This window comes from Elgaria multicarinata, chromosome 15 (assembly GCF_023053635.1).
Source record: "Elgaria multicarinata webbii isolate HBS135686 ecotype San Diego chromosome 15, rElgMul1.1.pri, whole genome shotgun sequence".
Taxonomy (NCBI): Eukaryota; Metazoa; Chordata; class Lepidosauria; order Squamata; family Anguidae; genus Elgaria; species Elgaria multicarinata.
In genome coordinates this window covers 15,438,404-15,458,879 of record NC_086185.1, presented here as the reverse complement: position 1 = coordinate 15,458,879, position 20,476 = coordinate 15,438,404, and the positions used below count along the sequence as shown (strand labels likewise).

Below are 20,476 nucleotides of genomic sequence, written 5' to 3'. Positions count from 1 at the left end.
GTACTGCTCTAACAGTCAGGAAGTTTTTCCTGATGTCCAGCCGGAATCTGGCTTCCTGTAACTTGAGCCCGTTATTCTGTGTCCTGCATTCTGGGAGGATCGAGAAGAGATCCTGGCCCTCCTCTGTGTGACAACCTTTTAAGTATTTGAAGAGTGCTATCATGTCTCCCCTCAATCTTCTCTTCTCCAGGCTAAACATGCCCAGTTCTTTCAGTCTCTCTTCATAGGGCTTTGTTTCCAGACCCCTGATCATCTTGGTTGCCCTCCTCTGAACACACTCCAGCTTGTCTGCATCCTTCTTGAATTGTGGAGTCCAGAACTGGACACAATACTCTAGATGAGGCCTAACCAGGGCTGAATAGAGAGGAACCAGTACCTCACGTGATTTGGAAGCTATACTTCTATTAATGCAGCCCAAAATAGCATTTGCCTTTCTTGCAGCCATATCTCACTGTTGGCTCATACTCAGCTTGTGATCTACAACAATTCCAAGATCCTTCTCGTTTGTAGTGTTGCTAAGCCAAGCATCCCCCATCTTGTAACTGTGCATTTGGTTTCTGTTTCCTAGATGTAGAACTTGGCATTTATCCCTATTAAATTTCATTCTGTTCAAACCCTTTGTGTTTCAGGCAGGAACTGCAACTCTTGAGAATTCTCTTGCTACTTGTGTGCTTTAGTCTTGAGAAACACAACATCAAGCATCAAACCTAGAGTTTTGTGCCATCAGGTTGCCCATTCTTGGATCGATTCTGACCACGACTTATCCCATCTAACTCCTCACCAGTCGATACTTGGAGCTTAGGTTCCATGGCAAGAGTTCCAATCTATCTCTTTTAGTGCAAACTAATTGTAGCCTGGCTGCATCAGTCCATGCCCAAAGCATGTATGTCAGGGGCAGGAGTGGATTTCAGAAAGGCAGAAGAATTGCACCAACAGCATCTACAACAACTGTAGATTGAAGGTTGCTCTATTCTTCTGTTGACAGTGATTGGATGGTAGTGTCGTGTGTAAAAAGTGAGTGAACAAAGTATGGTAATTCCACACTAGATGCCCAGTTTGTGAAAACCTGATAGTGGGAAGGCCTTTCTCAAGAGAGCCAACAATTCTCTTTAAAAATGAAGACACAGTCAAGCTGGAGGGAGTTCAGAGGAGGGCAACGAAGATGATCAGGGGTCTGGAAACAAAGCCCTATGAAGACAGACTGAAACAACTGGGCATGTTAACAAGTGGAAGACATAGCACACTATATGTTAACTTGCCCTCTGTATAGGGACCCAAGAGAGAGACTCCTGAAACCGCTGCTGACATACGGAGGCATGAATGCCCAAGCAGAAACAGTTCTCTTCCTCCTTAGCGATACCAACAGTTACGTCACTCATAAAGTGGCCCTGTTTGCACTGGCAGCGAAAAAGATTAGGAAGAGAGAACTTGATAAAATTGCTATAAATTGCCACAGAGACTCAGAGTGCTGAGCGAAATGAGAGCTTTAGTCACAGTAAATTTAAGCTTGTCTGTATGGCTCTCTTGGTTATTTTAAACTGTTGTGCACTTTTATAGTTGTATGCTTTTCTATGGATGTATTTGTCATGGCCTTCGGCTAGCACAATAAACTGATGATTGATTGAACTGGGCATGTTGCTCGATTATAGCTCCCAACAGCCCTGACCATTGGCCATGCTGGCTGGAGTTGACAGAAGTGCAGCAACAGCTGGAGGACCACAAATTACCCAAATTCCTGCTCTATGTTCATGGGGCTGATCCTACAACAGGTTAGTGTGGGTTGTTTGTTGAAACATAGTTTGTTCGTTGAACCGTGAATTAGTGGGTTGTCTGAACCCAGGGCATTTTCCACATTTATTTATTTATTTATTACATTTCTATACCGCCCAATAGCCGGAGCTCTCTGGGCGGTTCACAAAAATTAAAACCATTCAAAATATAAAACAACAGTATAAAACCATAATATAAAATACAATATAAAAGCTCAACCAGATAAAAACAGCAGCAATGCAAAATTACAAATTTAAAACACCAAGTTAAAATTTATTTATAGACTGTTAAAATGCTGGGAGAATAAAAAGGTCTTCACCTGGCGTCTAAAAGCATATAATGTAGGTGCCAAGCGAACCTCCTTAGGGAGCTCATTCCACAGCTGGGGTGCCACAGCAGAGAAGGCCCTCCTCCTGGTAGCCACCTGCCTCACTTCCTTTGGCAGGGGCTCACAGAGAAGGGCCCCTTTAGATGATCTTAAGGTCCGGGCAGGTACATATGGGAGGAGGCGTTCCTTCAGATAGCCTGGCCCCAAGCCGTTTAGGGCTTTAAATGTCAATACCAGCACTTTGAATCGGGCCTGGACCTGGACTGGCAGCCAGTGAAGCTGGAAAAGGACTGGCGTAATGTGATCTCGCCAGCCAGTCCCTGTTAGTAAGCGTGCTGCCCTGTTTTGCACCAGTTGAAGTTTCCGGACCGTTTTCAAAGGCAGCCCCACGTATAACGCATTGCAGTAATCCAAACGAGAGGTTATCAGAGCATGGATAACTGTAGCTAAGCTATCTCTGTCCAGATAAGGGATATGCAGTGTGGCTTAATTTTCTCAAACAAACCACCATGAGAATCCATGTTTTGCTGTTGGGTTGTTCAGGGTGGTTAATGAGCTACCTTGCGGGAAATGTCCTGGGTTCAGACAACATGCTAATCCACAGTTCAACAAACAACCTATGGTTCAACAACAGCCCACACTCAACCACTGAGTGTGGGTTAGCATGTTCAGTATACCCATTCAATGTAATAGCACTCTGTGGCCTGTTTATTACATGTCCCATTCTTGGTCTACTAGATTCAAAGACTGCTCACAGCCACTTAAAATAGATTAATTTGTGCTTGAAGTACATCTTAGTGTTTCAGTAATTCCTTGTTGGATTCCTGCTATGCACTTTCTATGAAAGTTTAACCTTGTAATTTCCCCCCAATGGAGTCGTCCTTTCACTGGATAAAGATTTCCCTGGTGAGCTAATTGCTATAATGCCGTGTGTAGCACTCAAATGCACCCTTTGCATCTGCCAAACCTGGACTGGTTTTCAGCCTTGGCAAAAAAATAAAAGGCAGAGAACGGGCGATGTTTATTTATTTATTTATTTATTTATTACATTTTTATACCGCCCAATAGCCGAAGCTCTCTGGGCGGTTCACAAAAATTAAAACCACAATAAAACAACCAACAGGTTAAAAGCACAATTACAAAATACAGTACAAAAAGCACAACCAGGATAAAACCACACAGCAAAATTGATATAAGATTAAAATACAGAGTTAGAACAGTAAGATTTAAATTTAAGTTAAAAATAAGTGTTAAAATATTGAGAGACTATTTCTGCACCCCCTACCTGAGTGCAGAATAAAGTCCTGAATATTTCACAGCAGCATACATTTTTAACCATGGTTGTCAAAATAAAGTTTGGTATTTGGTGCAAATTAAGCAAGGTTCAAATGCATGGGAGATGTTCAGAGTCCATTTGGAGCCTGTGGAATATGTCTGGAGCATGCTCTCCTGAAGACAGGTTGGTTGCAGAAACTGTTGAGTTATTGAAGGGACAATTCCATTGAAGGGACAGCAACATCCTTTGCATGGAAATGCGGTTCTGCACCTTTCACCAACAGAAGCACAGCACAAAGATATTGGGGGAGCGGTGGTGGTGGTCCGAGAACCACAATCCATTGAGAAGGAGGGAGCCTCGCTGAACCTACGACCACAACAACAGTAATCCTCCTTCACAAGAACCATTCAGCCAATCCTCAGCTGCAAAACACGCTGAGTGCAGCAGTGTCCGGGCACTTTAGAAATTCTCTTTGTTGAAGTAGAACTGGACGTTTCTGGGGTCCACGCTGGAGTGCTGACGGCAATGCTTTTTCAGAGTCTTAGCCAGGCTCTCTGGCCCGCACAGGAACACGCCCACGACAGACCTGCAGATCCCAACGAAGACACAAGAGCATGTCAAGAGCAAAACCCTACCAATTGGATTGAGCTGCATGTATGGACCATCTATATGCCGTGGGTTAAAAAGAAGAAATAAAATGGCAATTCTGCATCCAGAAAGGCCTACATGCTGTGATCTAGATAAATAATGCAACATGTATACATTGGCTTACTTTGCAAAATTTATTCTGTTCATAATGGGAAGGGGGTAGGCGTAGAATTGCAATATTTAATTAATTTGTTAGTCAAAGAGATTAAAGGTGCAATCTTTTACATATTGCAGGGAGAGGCAGAAGGGGAAAGCACCACTGAGGCTGGGCGAGGGAGAAGAGGTGAGGTGCTGGTGCTAAAGTCAACAATACAACTGGCTTTAATGTAGTTTTTTTTTTTAAAAAAAATTCTTGACAATATATCAGAGATGCGCTTGACGTTTCGGATTACTGAGAATCCTTCTTCAGGAGCTAAAATAGATAAATAACTAAACTGTCATACTGTAAAAAACTGTTATTGTCTGTGGATTTGTTATAAATTGTTGACACAAACATTGCTTAATGTTAAAGCTGCAGGAGCTATACTAGAGTGACCAGATTTAAAAGAGGGCAGGGCTCCTGCAGCTTTAACTGTTGTGATGAAGAGGAAATTTCACCAGGTTCTCCATATATACAGATGACACCTGCTGGAATTTCCTTTTCAATACAACTGTTAAAGATACAGGAGCCCTGTCCTCTTTTTCATATCGTCACCCTAGCTTAAATGCATTATTCTGAGACTCACTCCGGACCTGGGATTATGTCATTAGGTCTTAAGTGGACTGGATTGTAAAAGTGACTTTACATAGAGGTTTTTCCTCTCTTAAAAAGTGAATGTGCACATGAAGATATGTAGGTATTGATGTGAGCATAATTCAGGTAAAAACTATGTTACAAAAACTAGAGTTTCAATGATCATGGTAAGAGACAATAGAAATGCTTTCAAGATGTTCTATATGCTTAGGGTTTGTCATTTGATATATGCTATGTTGTAAAATTTAAGGTACAGTTTTAATAACAGCATATTAATTTAATCTATTTTAGCTCCTGAAGAAGGATTCTCAGTAATCCGAAACGTCGAACGCATCTTTGATATATTGTCAAGAAAAACTTTTTTTAAAAAAAAACCCCTACATTAAAGCCAGTTTTATTGTTGACACTAACACCAGAGCATTGCCTCTCCTTCCTCACCCAGCAATCCTTCACATCTTTAGACAGGAAAAAAAAACCTACATGCTGGCTGAGGGATGCTGGGAATTATAGGACTTTTTTCCCATCTGAACATACATGGGATAGAGCCCCAACGAACAGAATTGGGCAATAGATTTTTTTAAGAGTTCTTTTTAATGCAACTAATTACAAAAAACTGCAGATGGATAGAATTCTTCTTGTCACAAAGCAGAGCATACTTCTAACCTGTTGACTGCTATGACATATGTGTCCATAAACAAAACAAAACAAAAATGCTACTTGTTTTACAACTTCTGTTTTTACCCATATACAGAAAGATAAATTAGATAAACTCATTTGATTAATTGACTAAGATTTTTTCAAGCAGATGACAGGTCAGGTAAGGAGCTGACCAGGGCACTGAAGCCCTGTGAATTGATCACTGGAAATCTCCATTATAATCCCAAAGACTTCCTTTTGGAGGGACGTTAGAACAGTGTAGAGCACATGTTTTGTATGCAAAAGGTTGCAAATTCATTCCCTTGCGCATGGGTGGTGGTGGGGAAAGAATCATATGCAGACGTATGTGATCTGTATTATTTAATCTAGGTCCCGGAATTTGGGTGACTTAGATGTGGAATGTGGGTTGCTCTTAAGCCTACACGCAGGAGAAAGAGAAAGCAGGCTTTAAAACAACTAGTTATAGCTCTGGTGCGCACAGAACAGCCAAACGTCACCTGGGGTGGGCTGCGGCCACTGCTGAGAATTCGTTGTCCCACCTGGGTCGCCCAAAGGACGTCTTCTGCCTCAGCCCCGTCACCATGTCAGTGGACTTGTCAAAGTTGAGAGCTGCATGCCCAACCTAGATTCCCAGCAAGGAAAGGCAGCTAAGATCAGGCAGGTTTCACAGTGGCACCATTGGTATTTCCAGGAATTTCCTAAAATTCATCCTTTGGTTCTTAGGGATTGCTGGACTCCTTTCTCAGTGTTCTTGGTGATAACCAACTTTGTCTGGCTGAGTACACTGGAGTACAGAGAACATAAGCCTGGCTGTGCATGTTCCACAATTCTGCATTTGTACTGCACGAACTAACTGGCTTGCGACCATATCTGAAAATTCACCCTAATCCTGTGGGAACCTACCCGGCGCTCATGGTCTTTTTCTGAGGCTCTAAACTGGATGCCCCTGCCTTCGGAGGTGAGGTGCATCACAATTGTGGACAAGGCCTTCTCAGTGTTAGAACCCTGTTCATGGAATTCCTTCCCCAGAGATGTTGGTTTGGTGCCAACTCTTTGCTCCTTTGGACATCAAATCCAAACATTTGATATCTGATGTGTGATAGTTTACACTTTGGGCTGTTTTGGAACTGCTTTTGTTTGTCTGATATTAACACTCGTATTTTCCTGTCAACACAAATGCAGACACCCTATGGGTGACCCAGCTCTGAGAGCAAAGCTACCATTATTTTTGATTTCTAGACGGCAGATTTGCGGGTAGTGGAGGTATCCTTGTGGAAAACTATGTATGGATCAACAGTCTTGTTTTTATTTATTATAGCACTCTTATCCTGCAGTTTAGCCAAAAAAGGCTCTCAATGTGGCTTCCAAAAATATTTCTTAAGACAGTCCCTGCCCACAGGCTTACAATAAAACAAAATGACACCAAAGGAAAGGGGATTGGGAGGAAAGAGGGGAGGAGGAAAGCAAATTCAGGCACTAGATTCTTAGTTGCAAAGTTCTTCCCTGCCAATAGAGGCTCAGCTTTCCATACGGCAACTCACCATACTGCTGTTCCAGCCGGTGAGGTAGAGATGGTAGCTCAAGAAACCTCTGCTGATGGACCCTTCTATCTCGTGCTCCAGGGAGGCTAGAAGGTCCTTGAACCAGGCAAAGGCTCCTGTCTCCCGGGAGATCCAGTAGAAATAGATCTAGTCACCCATAAGCATGGAGAAACAGAAACATCATTGAAATCAGAGGCAAGCTGCAGCCTCTCAGGAACTGGTTTCCAACTCAAGCTAGGCTGCACCGTTGGCATCATAATTTTTACTTTGTTTAAAGGCAAAGGAGAAATCTGACAAGCCTTTGGAAGTGGTTAATTCTTTGCCACAACTATCTCATTATAATAGGGATCTCCATGGTTCAAATTTCCTTAAACAACGTATTAGTCATTGGCTCTGGAGGCATCATTACTCAGCCTCCTCATTTCAGGCAGAATTTGCTGATCCAGAGACTGTAAGTAGAAAATACTTTTTCTTTTTAATATTGTTTTTCTCTTCCCCCACCCCACATGCCTATCAAAGGATACTTACTCATTTCCTGTCATTTCTTCTCCCGTTTTTCCTTTCAAACTTAACTTGTACTCTATCGTCAAATGCCAGTTTCTTACAGCTCTCCTTCCTGTTGTTATTCCTATAACAGCTTCTCTCTCTTATTATTCCCTTCCTCTTTAATCCCAGATTTTTAATACCTATCTCATTATTTAGAATGTGAGCCTTGCTCTCTAAGCAACTCCCGTTATCACATTAGCCTATGGCGTGAGCATGGCACGGCTCTGGCACAGGGTGGACAAGCAAAGAGGCATGGGGTACTCTGCTGGACTAAAGCCACCTAAAGGTTGTCTTAGCCCCACTGGTAGTTCCTGACCCACAGTTTGAGAAATGCAGAGTTAGTGGGAATCTCTCTGCAACTAAACAACAGGAGCCTCTTGTAGACAGGATAAGAAAAAGAAAGAGCTGTGGGGCATACCTTTCTGGTTTGGAGGGACTGGTCACCATGCTGTAACTTGTACCAGATGGATTTCAACACAGAGGCAAAGGGTGTCACTCCAATCCCAGCACCCACCAACACAGCCACCTCGTACTGGAAGACGTCTTCACTGGCTGTGCCAAAAGGACCGTCCACGTTGATCCTGGAAAGAGAAGAACGTCAGAAAAGCCCTGTTGGATCAGACCAAAAAGTCCATGTAGTCCAACAATCTGTTCACACAATGGCCAACCAGCTGCCCAGGGGGAGCTCACAAGCAGGACATCAGCACAACAGCACCTTCCTGTCCATGTTCCCCAACAACTTCCTCTGATACTGAAGGTAGCCTGGAACCATCAGGACTAGTAGCCATGGATAGCCTTCTCCAAGAATTTGTCTAGTCCCCTTTTCAACCCATCCAAATTGCTGGGGGTCACTATACCTTGTGGAAGCGAATTCCATAGTTTAACTACGAGCTGGTGAAGAAATGCTTCCTTTTATCTGTCCTGAATTTCCCAGCAATCATCTTCATGGGAGGAGCTGATTATCACATGTTAGGGGAGAGGGAGGAAAATGTCTCCCTGTCCATTTTCTCTACACTGGAACGAGTAGCTGCTTCTCGCTCCATCCGATTACTTATTTCCCAAACTTGAACAGGTGTATCTGAGATTCACCAGATCAAGAGAGAATACAACAGCTTTAAAAGACAGACCCCACTCAGTGATAGATTTGCAAATCTTTACCAAGTGTTTTAGGTTTCAAGAATTAAAGTATATGGGTAGTGGTCCCTGAAACATCTCTCAGGCCAAACAACACAAATACGGATTCAAAGAATACATTTTTATCGTTTTAACCACCCGAAATACAAATGTTCAATTAACTTTGCATAGATGTAGACATGAATAAAACAAGATTTCTGAAGAAAAAACAAACATTTTAGATCATTCATACTCAGGTTGCAGCAGGCACCATTTTTAAAGAGGCATTTCCTCGTGTGTGTGTGTGTGAGAGAGAGAGAGAGAGAGAGGGTGGTGGTGGTGGTAATAGCATCATAAAAGTCTCATTTTGAACCACCCCTTAAAACAATTGCGACTGTGCGTGTCCAGGCACTCACGAAAAAGGAAGAGAAACAAGGGAGGATCCTGCGTGCGGCATGGAACCCAGCCCGCCAATCACCTCTGTAACACTGCTGCCTCCACTTACCTGGGCATCATTGGCTTCTGCTGCTCAAAGGTGTCGATCAGAGCCTCTGTCCAGTCACCGGCTGCCCGGATGTGGACAGAGAAGAAGTCTTCCTCCGGCGCAGATGTGAGAGTGAAGGGATGCCACTCCAGGTAGGAGAGGGAAGGACAGTTGAGGAAGACGTACTGCCCCACTTCCATCTTGAAGCCCGACTTATACAGCTGCAGCTCAAGCACTTTTGAGGGGTGCATGACAACCTGAAAATAAAAGATCTCAAGAGTGAGCTAGACCCATCCCAAAGGAAATGTTCTTGGACTTGACCACCCAACATCCACCAACACCCCCATAATTATGGCTGGCCCAGATGCCCTGTGAGAAGGAGGGGAGAATGACACGAAGAAGTCTTCCTAGCTTATTTAGGCTACAACTAAGGCACAAGGATCAAATCCGCATATTCATTCTCTCTCTCTCTCTCTTTCCCTTCCTCCCTCTCCTAGAAGCCCCTCCAACTCAAAACCATAAGACGAGTCCGAGAGAGCAGCAATGTTTACCTTGGTGACAACCACTTTCTGGCAAGAACGCCAAATCCTTAAGGCTCGCTCAAAGATGTAGAGAATCATAGGGGCCAACACCCACTTCCAGGACTTCAAAGAAAGAACCAAAGAACATTTGTCTTAGAAGGATCATCCCACCAGGGAGAAGGAATTTTCCTAGCATTCTGAACCCTACCTCCACCACAATTGCAGTGCTTTCCATATACTGCGCACTACGCCACTCAAATAACGCAAAAATCAGAACTGAATCAAATTTGTGTGGAGGGGAAGGCTTAATCTATTTCATATAAAAGTTCAAATGTATAATTTGTCACCCCTGCACAGTAATCCCAGTTATTCATACTGTCAGATTTAGGAGTTGTTGCATAAATAAGGTCTAAAATTGTTAGTCATGTTGATCATTGATATTATTGCTCTAAAAGGACTAATAATATAATGAAACATTTAACTTAACTGAAGGTGAACAGAGACATTTAAACATTATTTTGTTAAACTTAAGAGCTGGAGATTCCTTTCCAAGCAATAACTCAACTTTGACTGGGTTACTTTTAACTGTAGGTGTTTCTTAATCCTTTCGTGATTTGTTTACAGGCTATATGTTACTGGCATATCACTGTACTTTTGCCGGCACCTGTGCTTACAAGGTGTAGGGAACACTTTTTGTGTGTGTTCATATTTTATTTTGCTCCAATACACAATTAACTATGTTTGTTTCACGTTACTTGACATTTTTTATACTAAAAATAAAACTTTATTAAGTACATTGTTATAGAAGATAGCCTTATTCTTTAATGAAAAGTTTTAAGGACATAAATAAATCCCCAACTTTGAATTATAGTGAAAACTGTTGTTATTCGTGGAATACGTATGCCAAGAGCTTTCCAATGATGCATGTTTCATGGGAATCAGCCAATGGGAATATAGACAAAAAGGGAAGACCAACTAACTCCTGACTTTGATTGATATATATATATATATATATATATATATATATATATATATATATATGAGCTAAGGAGAAAGGATGCTACATTGAGCAGTGTCATCCTTTGTTTTTTTAACATTTTTTATTGTTTCATAACCATATATGACATAAAAACATTGCATAAAGACATTACACACAAGGAAAAAAGACAATAAAAATAATAAGAAGAAAGAAAATCAAAGAAGGTTAAGGTATGTTTTCAGCTCTCTACACATCAGAGATGTAAATTATATTCTATCCTTGTTAATACATTTAACACAATAATCCAATTCATTTCTTTCTTCCAAGGTAACTATTTCTCCTACATTGAATCCACAGACAAATACATCATTTTTCTCTGTTTCTTGCAAAAATTCTATCAGAGGTTTCCATTCAGATATAAATGAGACTGTTGATTTATCTCTCGTTATCGCTGTCAATTTTGCCATTTCTGCTAACTCTAATATCTTCAGTACGTATTCTTCCGTTGTTGGTGTTATTTGAGCAGCGTCATCCTTGAGACACCCTTGCCTGTTTGCTAATGCCACCATCACCTGCTGTTCCTTGGATGGTCATGGGGGGCGAGAGCTCTGGGGCCCAAGACTGAAGTCTATCTCTAGCTGTACTACTGCCTCTATCTCTCACCTGTAGCCCTAGGTGTGACTCAGCATGAACTATGCAAGAACAGGACATATTATAGTATTGACCTCCTTTTTTGCAAGGACTTGGCCTTGCTTTTCTGTAGAACTTACTGAAGAAAGAGAACTACATATTATACACATGTACAAACACATATCATACATATGTACATACATACACACATAGGCACATGTTTTAGTCTACATCAACGGCAACATTCTTACCGCAGGAGCGCTACCTATGAACTCAGGCACTTCACAGTGCTGGCGGCTGTTGTTTTGACCCCACTCTGTAGGGCAGCATGCACAATAGTTAGGATTGTTCTCTTTCAGGCTTTCTGCTGTCTGCCCACGAACGATACGCCTGGGAAAAGAGGGGCACACTCAAAACTGCAACCCAGCACGAGAGAAACTGAAGTGGTGGGAAACTTGTCCGTGGAGAAAGGGAGATTCTGATATAAGGTAAGCAATGTGGGCCAAACCAAGCAGTTTCATGCTCTCCATTACTATTGCTCCTGGACCTTTCTTGATATTGTGGTGTCTACTAGTCTCACACACAGTGAAGCCACCATCTTTAGTTTCTAGTCATAGCACCCATGCACAGTTTCATGAAGAGAAACATGGCGACCACATCTTGGGTCCCTGCAGCCCTTAAGAGCAGGTGTCTATGCTCAGGTGAGGGCCTCTAGGCTGATGCATCCCACAATTCAATTTTGTAGCAGTGCCTTACCCAGCGCCATGGATGACAAGGCCTGCAAAGTAGATGATAAAGAGATGGTGGGTGTACCAGAAAACCTCGTAGTAGTTCCTGCGGATGAACTCCACGGAAGATGTGACCATGAGGATGAGGGCCAAGGTCATGATCACTCCCGTTAGACCTGGAATGATGATGAATGCCACGTGCAAAGGTGTCTGCAGGTGAGAGCCAGATACGTTCTATAAAGCCACAGTAGATAAATCCCTGGCAGTTGGGGAATTCATTAGCAAAGTTTAACTTGTGTCAGATGTAAAGGAACACAGCCCCAAAACGTGTCTTCATAACAACCCAAGAACGACCCAGCTGGATCAGTCTAAAGACCCATCTGTTCCAGCAGTGGCTATCCAGATGTCTTCAGAAAGCCAACCAGCAGGGAGCCACCAGCTTCAGCCAGTTGTGGTTATCCAGTAAGGGGAAAAAACAAGAGGTGAAAAGTTGGGAGAGCATCCAGAATAGACTCAAGGGTGGAAGAGAAAAGTCTCAAGATGATAAGTGGCTAATAGGGCTAAGGGGCTGTTAGCCAAATGTAAATACCAGCAACTTTCCTTTTAGAAGGAAAGGAAAGGAACCTCTCGTGCAAGCACTTGAGTCATTGCTGACTCCTAGAGGGATGCCTGCTTTCGCTGACGTTTCCTTGGCAGTCTTTGTAGCGGGGTGGTTTGCCATTGCCTTCCCCAGTCGTAGTTACCTTTTCCCCAGCTAGCTGGGTACTCATTTTACTGACCTCGGAAGGATGGAAGGCTGAGTCGACCTGAGCCGGCTGCCTGAGAACCAGCTTCTGCTGGGATTGAACTCAGGCCGTGGGGAGAGTTTCGGCTGCAGTAACTGCCGCTTACCACTCTGCGCCACACGAGGCTCTTCCTTTTAGAACAGAGGTGAAAAACCTCTTTCAGGCCAAGGGCCAAAATCAGTTTCAGAGAAGTTCCCGAGGGCCACGTTCCAATGGTGGGCAGGGCTGAAGGCAAGGAGGCGGGATGAAACAAAGAGGGGCTGGTCAAGATACCAGCACATTTCAATTTCAGTTAGACTCAATATTAGCTTAAAGCACTCACTGCCCGTAGTAACTAAGCCTTAGGGAAGGCATTTCAGCCTTTTAGATTGGGGTGGGTGGGGTGGAGAATGCCCAAACGCCAGGAAACCACCAAACAAATGGTGGGGAGAAGGGGGTGGTCATCTGTGGAACCCCCAGGCCTAGGAGGACCCCCAGGCCTGAGGTTCCACACCCCTCTTTTGGAAATTGTGCCCTGCTTCCTTGAGCTGAACCTGTGGGGGCACTCACCGTGGTGTTGGTATGGATGGGGTTGAGCCACATGTTGTTATTCCAGTTCAGTTGGGAGAGGATGGCAGGCAGGCGCCCGTCGGTTGCTTGCGCGGCATCGTTGTACCATTCAAAGTTGAAGAGGTGAGCACCGATGTGGACGGCTGGAAGAGGGAGCAAGACAAGCCTGAGCCAGTTCCTGACTCAGCTATCAGCTGTGCAGTAAAGGGACTCGGTTTGGTCTATAGCCAATTGGGGTGAAAGCCTATGAGTTGGCTGCGGGGGCAGAACACCTGCTTTGTATGTTGACGGACCCACGTTTAATCCCCTGGGGAACCATTGCTGCCAGTCAGTGTTGCCAATACTGGCCTAGATGGACCAATGGTCTCACTCAGTATAAGGCAGCTTCCTATGTCTTTGTCTATGTCATCTATTCCTGGAGGAGAAGGCTATCAGAGGCCATAGCTAGACAGGGCGTTATCCCGGGGAGATCCCCGAGATAGTCCCTGTGCATCCACATGACACACAGGGGATCCCGGGAGCAGGGAGGGATGATCCCTCCCTTTCCCCGGGATATCGCCATACTCTTTCAGCCCGCTTTTTCCACGATCTCAGGATCCCGAGACTGTGGAACGTGTGGGCGGGCATCACTGTTTGTCCTGGCTCCTTGCGGTTACTTGCGAGGAGCCGGGCATTTGTGGGGTTGCACTCAGAAGAATTCGCTCTGGGGCCAGTAGATTTTTCCAAAAGGGTTTACCTGTTTGCAGGACAATCATGTAAGCCACCAGCCTGTGAAAGGTCATGTTGTGATCCAGTTGCTTCCTCAAGGTGCGTCTGCAGCACTGGATGGAAACAAGAAAAAGGCAGCAACAGGCCATGTTGTCCAATTCAGTGAGGCCAGAATGACGTGTTACGAGGAAAACCCCATGATTTCTCCATAGGAAAAATGGTGGATGAGGGAAACCTATTTGGCCAGAAACTACCAAATGTCCCCTGTAAATTCCTTCACCTGCTAGGATGGCCAGGTGTCCTACTGGACAGAAGCCAGATCTCTTTGTGAAGGTGTCCTTTCTCTGAAGGTGTCCTATATTTGCAGGACACTTCCTGTCCAATTCCAATTTAACAGACTATAAGAATTGTTGCCCATCCACAGGACCTGGAAAGCAGGCTGAGCCGGCAAACACACTGGTCACGGGGTCACAGATGTACTGAATTTCTTATTTCTACATTTACCGTATTTCTTCGATTCTAAGACGCACTTTTTTCCCTAAATAAACAGCTCTAAAAATGGGGTGCGCCTTAGAACCGATGGCGTCTTAGAATCGAAGAAATACGGTACATCTGTACATATAAATTAGCATATGCTAATGTTATGCAAATTTCTGTCATCTTTTGTCCTTCTTAGTGATTCATAAGTATATATTTTTTATATATATATTTTATGGCTTTAAATTTTGTTTATTGATTTTTAATGTTCAGTCTTTTAATCTTTGTAAATCGCCCAGGCAGCTTCGGATATGGGGCGGTATATAAATGTAATAAATAAATGAATAAACCATCCCAGGCGCAGTTGGGCCCTGTTTCTCGCTCACCGAACAGGTTCCCCTCAGGAAGGAAAGAAGGTTCCGGCAAACGGGCAGCAGGATCAGCATGCTGTTGAAGTTGAGGCATCTGGCCGGAGCCCGGGCCCATGCCAGCGCAGACTGCGAATAGACAGAGAATGTGGTATATTTATGCTTCTATCAGGTTTATACTCACGGGCCCTGTTCAGACAACACAGTAAGCCATGGTTTGTCCACCAGCCCTTTTGCAGCAAATGGATAGTGAGCATGTTTAAACCATGGTTATGTAGCCACCATGGTTAGGAATGGTTCACATGACACACTAAGTCATGGTTTACATGACACGTTAAGCCATAATGTTTAGCTCAAAATGCTTAACCACTGTGGCTTAGCGTGTCATCTGAACAGGCGTTCACTAAACTAAACTGAGAATTGTAATGTTTGGTATTCTCCATTAGACAACCCTAGTCTCCCTCACAGGAGAAAGAATTACAGTTCCCAAAGATACGCAGGGAGAGCAAAATGCTCTTCCGCTAGGATAAAGTCCCTATAGACACGCAGGCATCCCAACAAATGCATGTTTACTCAGAAGTAAACCTCACTTGTTCATAAACGATCTGGAATTAGGAGTGAGCAGTGAGGTGGCTGAGTTTGCAGATGACATCAAATTATTTCCAGTGGTTAAAACAAAAAGTGATATAATTCTGGCATCCTAATCTAATTCGAGACCCACAAAAATGGAATTTCTAGAGCCCGTCCCTCCACTGCCATTTCTCTGATTTGTTTTTAAATCAGAACAGAGCATGCAGATTAAGTTAATATTAGTATTTGTATTATTGATAATAAATGGTTATAATTGATAAATAAGAAGAGCCCTGCTGGATCAGACCAAGGGCCCATCTAGTCTAGCATTCTGTTCACACAGCGGCCAACCAGCTGCCCAGAGGAAGCATGTTGAAAATGTTAAAAGCACTTTTAATGCATCGACCACATTCATGCATCACGTTAAACCATTCATGCATCATGTTAATTGGACATGCACTCAGTGTTACATGCTCTCTCCCAGGGCCGGCGCCAAACTATTTTGCACCCTAGGCAGGCGCGCTGTACTAAAGCCGCCCTGTGCCCGCTCTGACGTTGGGGGGCGGGGCGGCGACTTCAAAGCAGCACGCCCGGAAGTGGCTTCCGGGCACGCCATTCTGAATCCACCCCCCAACCCCAGCGTCCTGGCTTCGAAGCCAGGAAGCCACGACGCTGGGGTTGGGGGACGTCCGGGGCGGCGGCTTTGGAACAGCGTGCCCAGAAGCCGCTCTAGGAGAGCAACTTCCAGGTGCACCGTTCGGCGCCCTCCTTTGCTTGGCGCTCTAGGCCGCCACCTGAGCTGCCTCTATGGCAGCGCCAGCCCTGCTCTCTCCTCCTTCTTCTCCTCCTCCCAAGTGACCAGAAGGACTTGGGAAGGTTTAGCTTCCAGTTTGGACTGGCCACAATTTGCTCTATGATCTGGACTAGGGTTGTATGAGAGTTTCATTTTTGCTTGCAAAATACGTGAGCATGCCCAGTTCGAAGCTCTAAACACACGTGTGAGCGTGAGCATGTGTCCACCGAAAGTATTCGCGAATTGTCGAACGTTTGCTCGCGTTTGCCTCATTGCCTATTCCCAATTTGATTTGCGCAAATTTTGAAAGTTGTGCAAATTTCCTCTTTGGACTGAATCAGCCCCGCTTTCGTCTATGGAAGGAAGTTGTGCAAATTTGGGGAGCCTGGTGCGAATCTCTCATTTGATCGCTGCTCTATTTGTGCATGTTTCAGTTCGCGCAGAGCGAGCAGAGATCGCAAACACGAATCAGAATCAGGCACAAAACAAGAGGTGAGACATTGTTCGGAGAATCCCAGTGATCCTCAACATTGTTTATTTGCCATTCCTAATGCAGATCTAGAAGCATAACTAATCTTTACTACCATTAGTTTAAGCAAAGCAGTTGCAGCATTTACAGTTTGAAGTTGGCTCATGTGAACCGAACCGGGGTGGTAAAAAGGGTTCCCCGCTCCCCGCCCCACCCCCAATTTCCCCACCCTGGCCATGATCCCCCCATCTCCCCTGGCCACGATTCCCCCCCATCCCCCCCTGGCTCTGATTCCCCCATCTCCTCACCCTGCCCTGATGGCCGCAGCACTCCTGTGGAGCGCTGCAGGCCATCTGCCGTTTTTCCCAGCTACTCACGAGTAAATGCTAAGCGGCAGACCGGTCTGCCTGTGGTCTGGGGCTCAGCCCGAGACCGCGGGAAATACCGGGCCACAAGCGGTGCTGGTTACCCCAGGGCCAGGGAGGTTTGACCCCTGCCTGAGCCCGGGATCCCCTGTGTGTCATCTGGATGCACAGGGACAAGCCCGGGCCTTGCACCAGGCTAACCTGTCGTCTAGCAAGGCCCTTAGATTCTCCTTTCCCCCAGATTCATTTCCTCCTACCACCTCAGGCCTTGTAGGACAAAGGTCACCAGTTCAAGAAATCCTCAATCTCTTTGTACTAAGGGAGACTGAACTGTAAGGTACCCTTGGATGCAAGTTAGACTGACCCCAAACACATAACAATACATTACACTGATATCTATATAGGCACGATTTGGAACTGGGTTTTCAAATGGGCAGTATATCTTAGTAACTTTTTTGCAAAGGTTTTTTAGTCTCGCTGAGCTTTATCACACCAGCGTTATACTGTGCAATCACTGCGAATTGCGTGCAAAGGACTCCGAAGTTTTCCAGTTTATAATCTGCTTTGATTGTGACGTACTCCCATGCATCCTGCTTTAATTGTGCTATAAAAGCAAAAGACTCGCCATATTTTGATACTAGTTTTTGAGCGTATCATCCAAGTGGCCACTGGGGCACAGGAGCAGGATTTGAAGAAAAATTAAACAAATGCTTACATCTGCGTCAGCTTTAAAGATAAAGACATCAAAATTGGCACAGTCATAGATATTAAGGAGAGCTTTAAGCATACCAAATTTGAATTGGATTATTTTTTTATCCGTTGATTTTTTATGATTTTTTTCTATTTCCCCCCTTCAACTCACTTCCTGGTATGCAAAGGATCTGGCTGCCTGGTAGCAACAACAACAACGCCGACAGCTTAGCGCTATAGGGATAATTCAAGGGAAACAGGTACATGGGATGAAGCTTTGTAGCAGGAGACAGCAGAGGATTTCAGAGTTGCGCAGATAATGCTCACCCCAAGGATCTGTCTGGTGTAGTAGTAGTTTTCACCATACTCAAATGACAGGTAAAACAATACAAAGAGGACAACATTCAGCCCCAACCAAACAGCCTAGAGGACACAGAGAGAAAATATGAGTCAGGGGTTCAGTTGCTTTCATTTCCCAGTGTGCGAAAGAGTTGGTTGGTAGAAGGAGGAGAATTCTTCAGATTATGCTAGTGCAACTTTACTGTTTGTTCTTCCCACACTACCCACCCAGCCCTTCTCAATTCCATTTCATCTTCCCTTTCCCTTAAATATTTCTTTCAGATTCTTTAATTCTAGGTGTTAGGATTCAATTTGTTTCTTTGCTTTACTGCTTGATCTTTGGCTCCCCGCCCCTTCTCAATTACAATGGAAAAATGCAAAATCCGAATAATTCAGGTTTCCGAATCTTGCTTCAGATTCTGAATGCGAAGTGAATCGGATCACGTCTGAATCGACCCAAAGCAGATCAGGGCCAAATCCAAAGCTCTGAATTGGCCTTTGAAGTGGGTTGGGGGGGGCTCCATGCACAGCCCTAATTCTCAGCTGGTAGTTATAATACATCTCTCCATAGGTGGAGAGACGGGAGGGGGGCATTTCTACACCTCCCGACCTTCGAAATGGACGCAAGTAAAGGGTCACTTACAATCACCAGAGCTGACAACCAGTTGTTGACTGCCCAGTTCCCCATCCTGATGTTCTGCAGGCAGCTGTGTCTTGGTTTAGGCGCTCTTGTCCCACCCGAGTGCTAGAAGTGGCTCGCGTTGTTCGAACTCCTTTCAGGTGTCCTTCTGCCTGAGTCTCTTGCGAGGAAACAAACCTTCTTTCTTTCGCTTGCTCCAACGACTTTTTAAATCAGGGAGGGAATGTGGCACCACGGGCCCTGCCCAATCTCTGAGCGTCATTGGGCTTTTCCCTGCTGGGGCTTTGAAACAGAAATAGCCATAGTTTTATCTCTTCCAAATCTACCCAATAAATAAATAAATAAATAAATAAATAAATCTCACCCAGTTCTGTTCAGATAAAGGACTTGATTCGGAGAACGGCTCAGTCATCACAGGGATTTTTTTTTTCAAATACTGGAGTACTTGAAAACTCTGTATGCATTTATTTCATGCAATGAATATATATCCTTCTTCATCCTTCCCCAACCTGATGATCACCAGATGTTTTGGTCTGCCTTCCAGATGTGTCAGGGAGCAATCCTATGCATGTTTGGACCGGGGGGGGGGGGGAGTTCTACAATTCCCATGCTGGGAGTTGTAGGACTTTTTTCTGTCTAAACATGCATAGGATTGCACTTTCAGGTGGCATTAAATCAGGATTAGAAAGAAAAAAAACATGGAGGAAAGATATGTAGTATTATCTAGGGTGACTATATGAAAAGGAGGACAGGGCTCCTGTACCTTTAACAGTTGTATTGAAAAGGGAATTTCAGCAGGTGTCATTTGTATATATGGGGAACCTGGTGAAATTCCCTCTTCATCACAACAGTTAAAGCTGCCCTCTTTTAAATCTGGTCACAGTATAGCTGCAGTATAGCTCCTGCAGCTTCAACTGTTGTGATGGAGAGGAAATTTCACCAGGTGCTGCATGCATACAAATGACACCTGCTGAAATTCCCTTTTCTATGCAACTATTATTATTATTATTATTATTATTATTATTATTATTATTATTATTATTATTATTATTTATATAGCACCATCAATGTACATGGTGCTGTACAGATTACACAGTAAATAGCAAGACCCTGCCGCATAGGCTTACAATCTAATAAAGTTGTAGTAAACAATAAGGAGGGAAAGAGAATGCAAACAGGCACAGGGAAGTGTAAACAGGCACCGGGTAGGGTGAGGCTAACAGTATAGAGTCAGAACAAACTCAACATTTAAAAGCTATAGGGAAAAGAAAAGTTTTTAGCTGAGTTTTAAAAGCTGTGATTGAGTTGGTAGTTCTCAAGTGTTCTGGAAGAGCGTTCCAGGCGTAAGGGGCAGCAGAAGAAAAAGGACGAAGCCGAGTAAGGGAAGTGGAGGTCCTTGGGCAGGCGAGAAGCATGGCATCAGAGGAGCGGAGAGCACGAGCGGGGCAATAGTGTGAGATGAGAGAGGAGAGATAGACAGGAGCTAGACCGTGAAAAGCTTTGAAGGTCAACAGGAGAAGTTTATATTGGATTCTGGAGTGAATTGGAAGCCAATGAAGAGATTTCAGAAGTGGAGTGACATGGTCAGAGCGGCGGGCCAAGAAGATGATCTTAGCGGCAGAGTGGTGGACAGAGACCAGCGGACTGATGTGAGACGAGGGAAGGCCCGAGAGAAGAAGGTTGCAGTAGTCCAACCGAGAGATAACCAGTGCGTTAATGAGAGTCTTGGCAGAAGAGACAGACAAAAATGGTCGAATCCTGGCAATATT

General features: G+C 44.3%; 1 protein-coding gene across 1 annotated transcript in view; it reads right to left on the bottom strand.

Annotated features, from left to right (window-relative positions):
• The window catches only part of LOC134409032 (NADPH oxidase 1-like), a 43,569-nt gene extending 24,814 nt beyond the window's left edge, over positions 1-18,755 (bottom strand). The window contains exons 1-14 of the mRNA XM_063141563.1: positions 18,711-18,755; positions 18,056-18,151; positions 14,860-14,970; positions 14,025-14,109; positions 13,289-13,431; positions 11,983-12,164; positions 11,478-11,616; positions 11,322-11,324; positions 9,648-9,740; positions 9,118-9,353; positions 7,918-8,080; positions 6,954-7,100; positions 5,910-6,034; positions 3,645-3,960 (exon numbers count right to left, since the gene is read on the bottom strand). Of these exons, the coding sequence (XP_062997633.1) occupies positions 3,834-3,960; positions 5,910-6,034; positions 6,954-7,100; positions 7,918-8,080; positions 9,118-9,353; positions 9,648-9,740; positions 11,322-11,324; positions 11,478-11,616; positions 11,983-12,164; positions 13,289-13,431; positions 14,025-14,109; positions 14,860-14,970; positions 18,056-18,151; positions 18,711-18,755 (1,695 nt within the window). The 3' untranslated portion in view covers positions 3,645-3,833. The remainder of the gene's footprint in view (positions 1-3,644; positions 3,961-5,909; positions 6,035-6,953; positions 7,101-7,917; positions 8,081-9,117; positions 9,354-9,647; positions 9,741-11,321; positions 11,325-11,477; positions 11,617-11,982; positions 12,165-13,288; positions 13,432-14,024; positions 14,110-14,859; positions 14,971-18,055; positions 18,152-18,710) is intronic.
• Between the last annotated feature and the right edge of the window lie 1,721 nt (positions 18,756-20,476).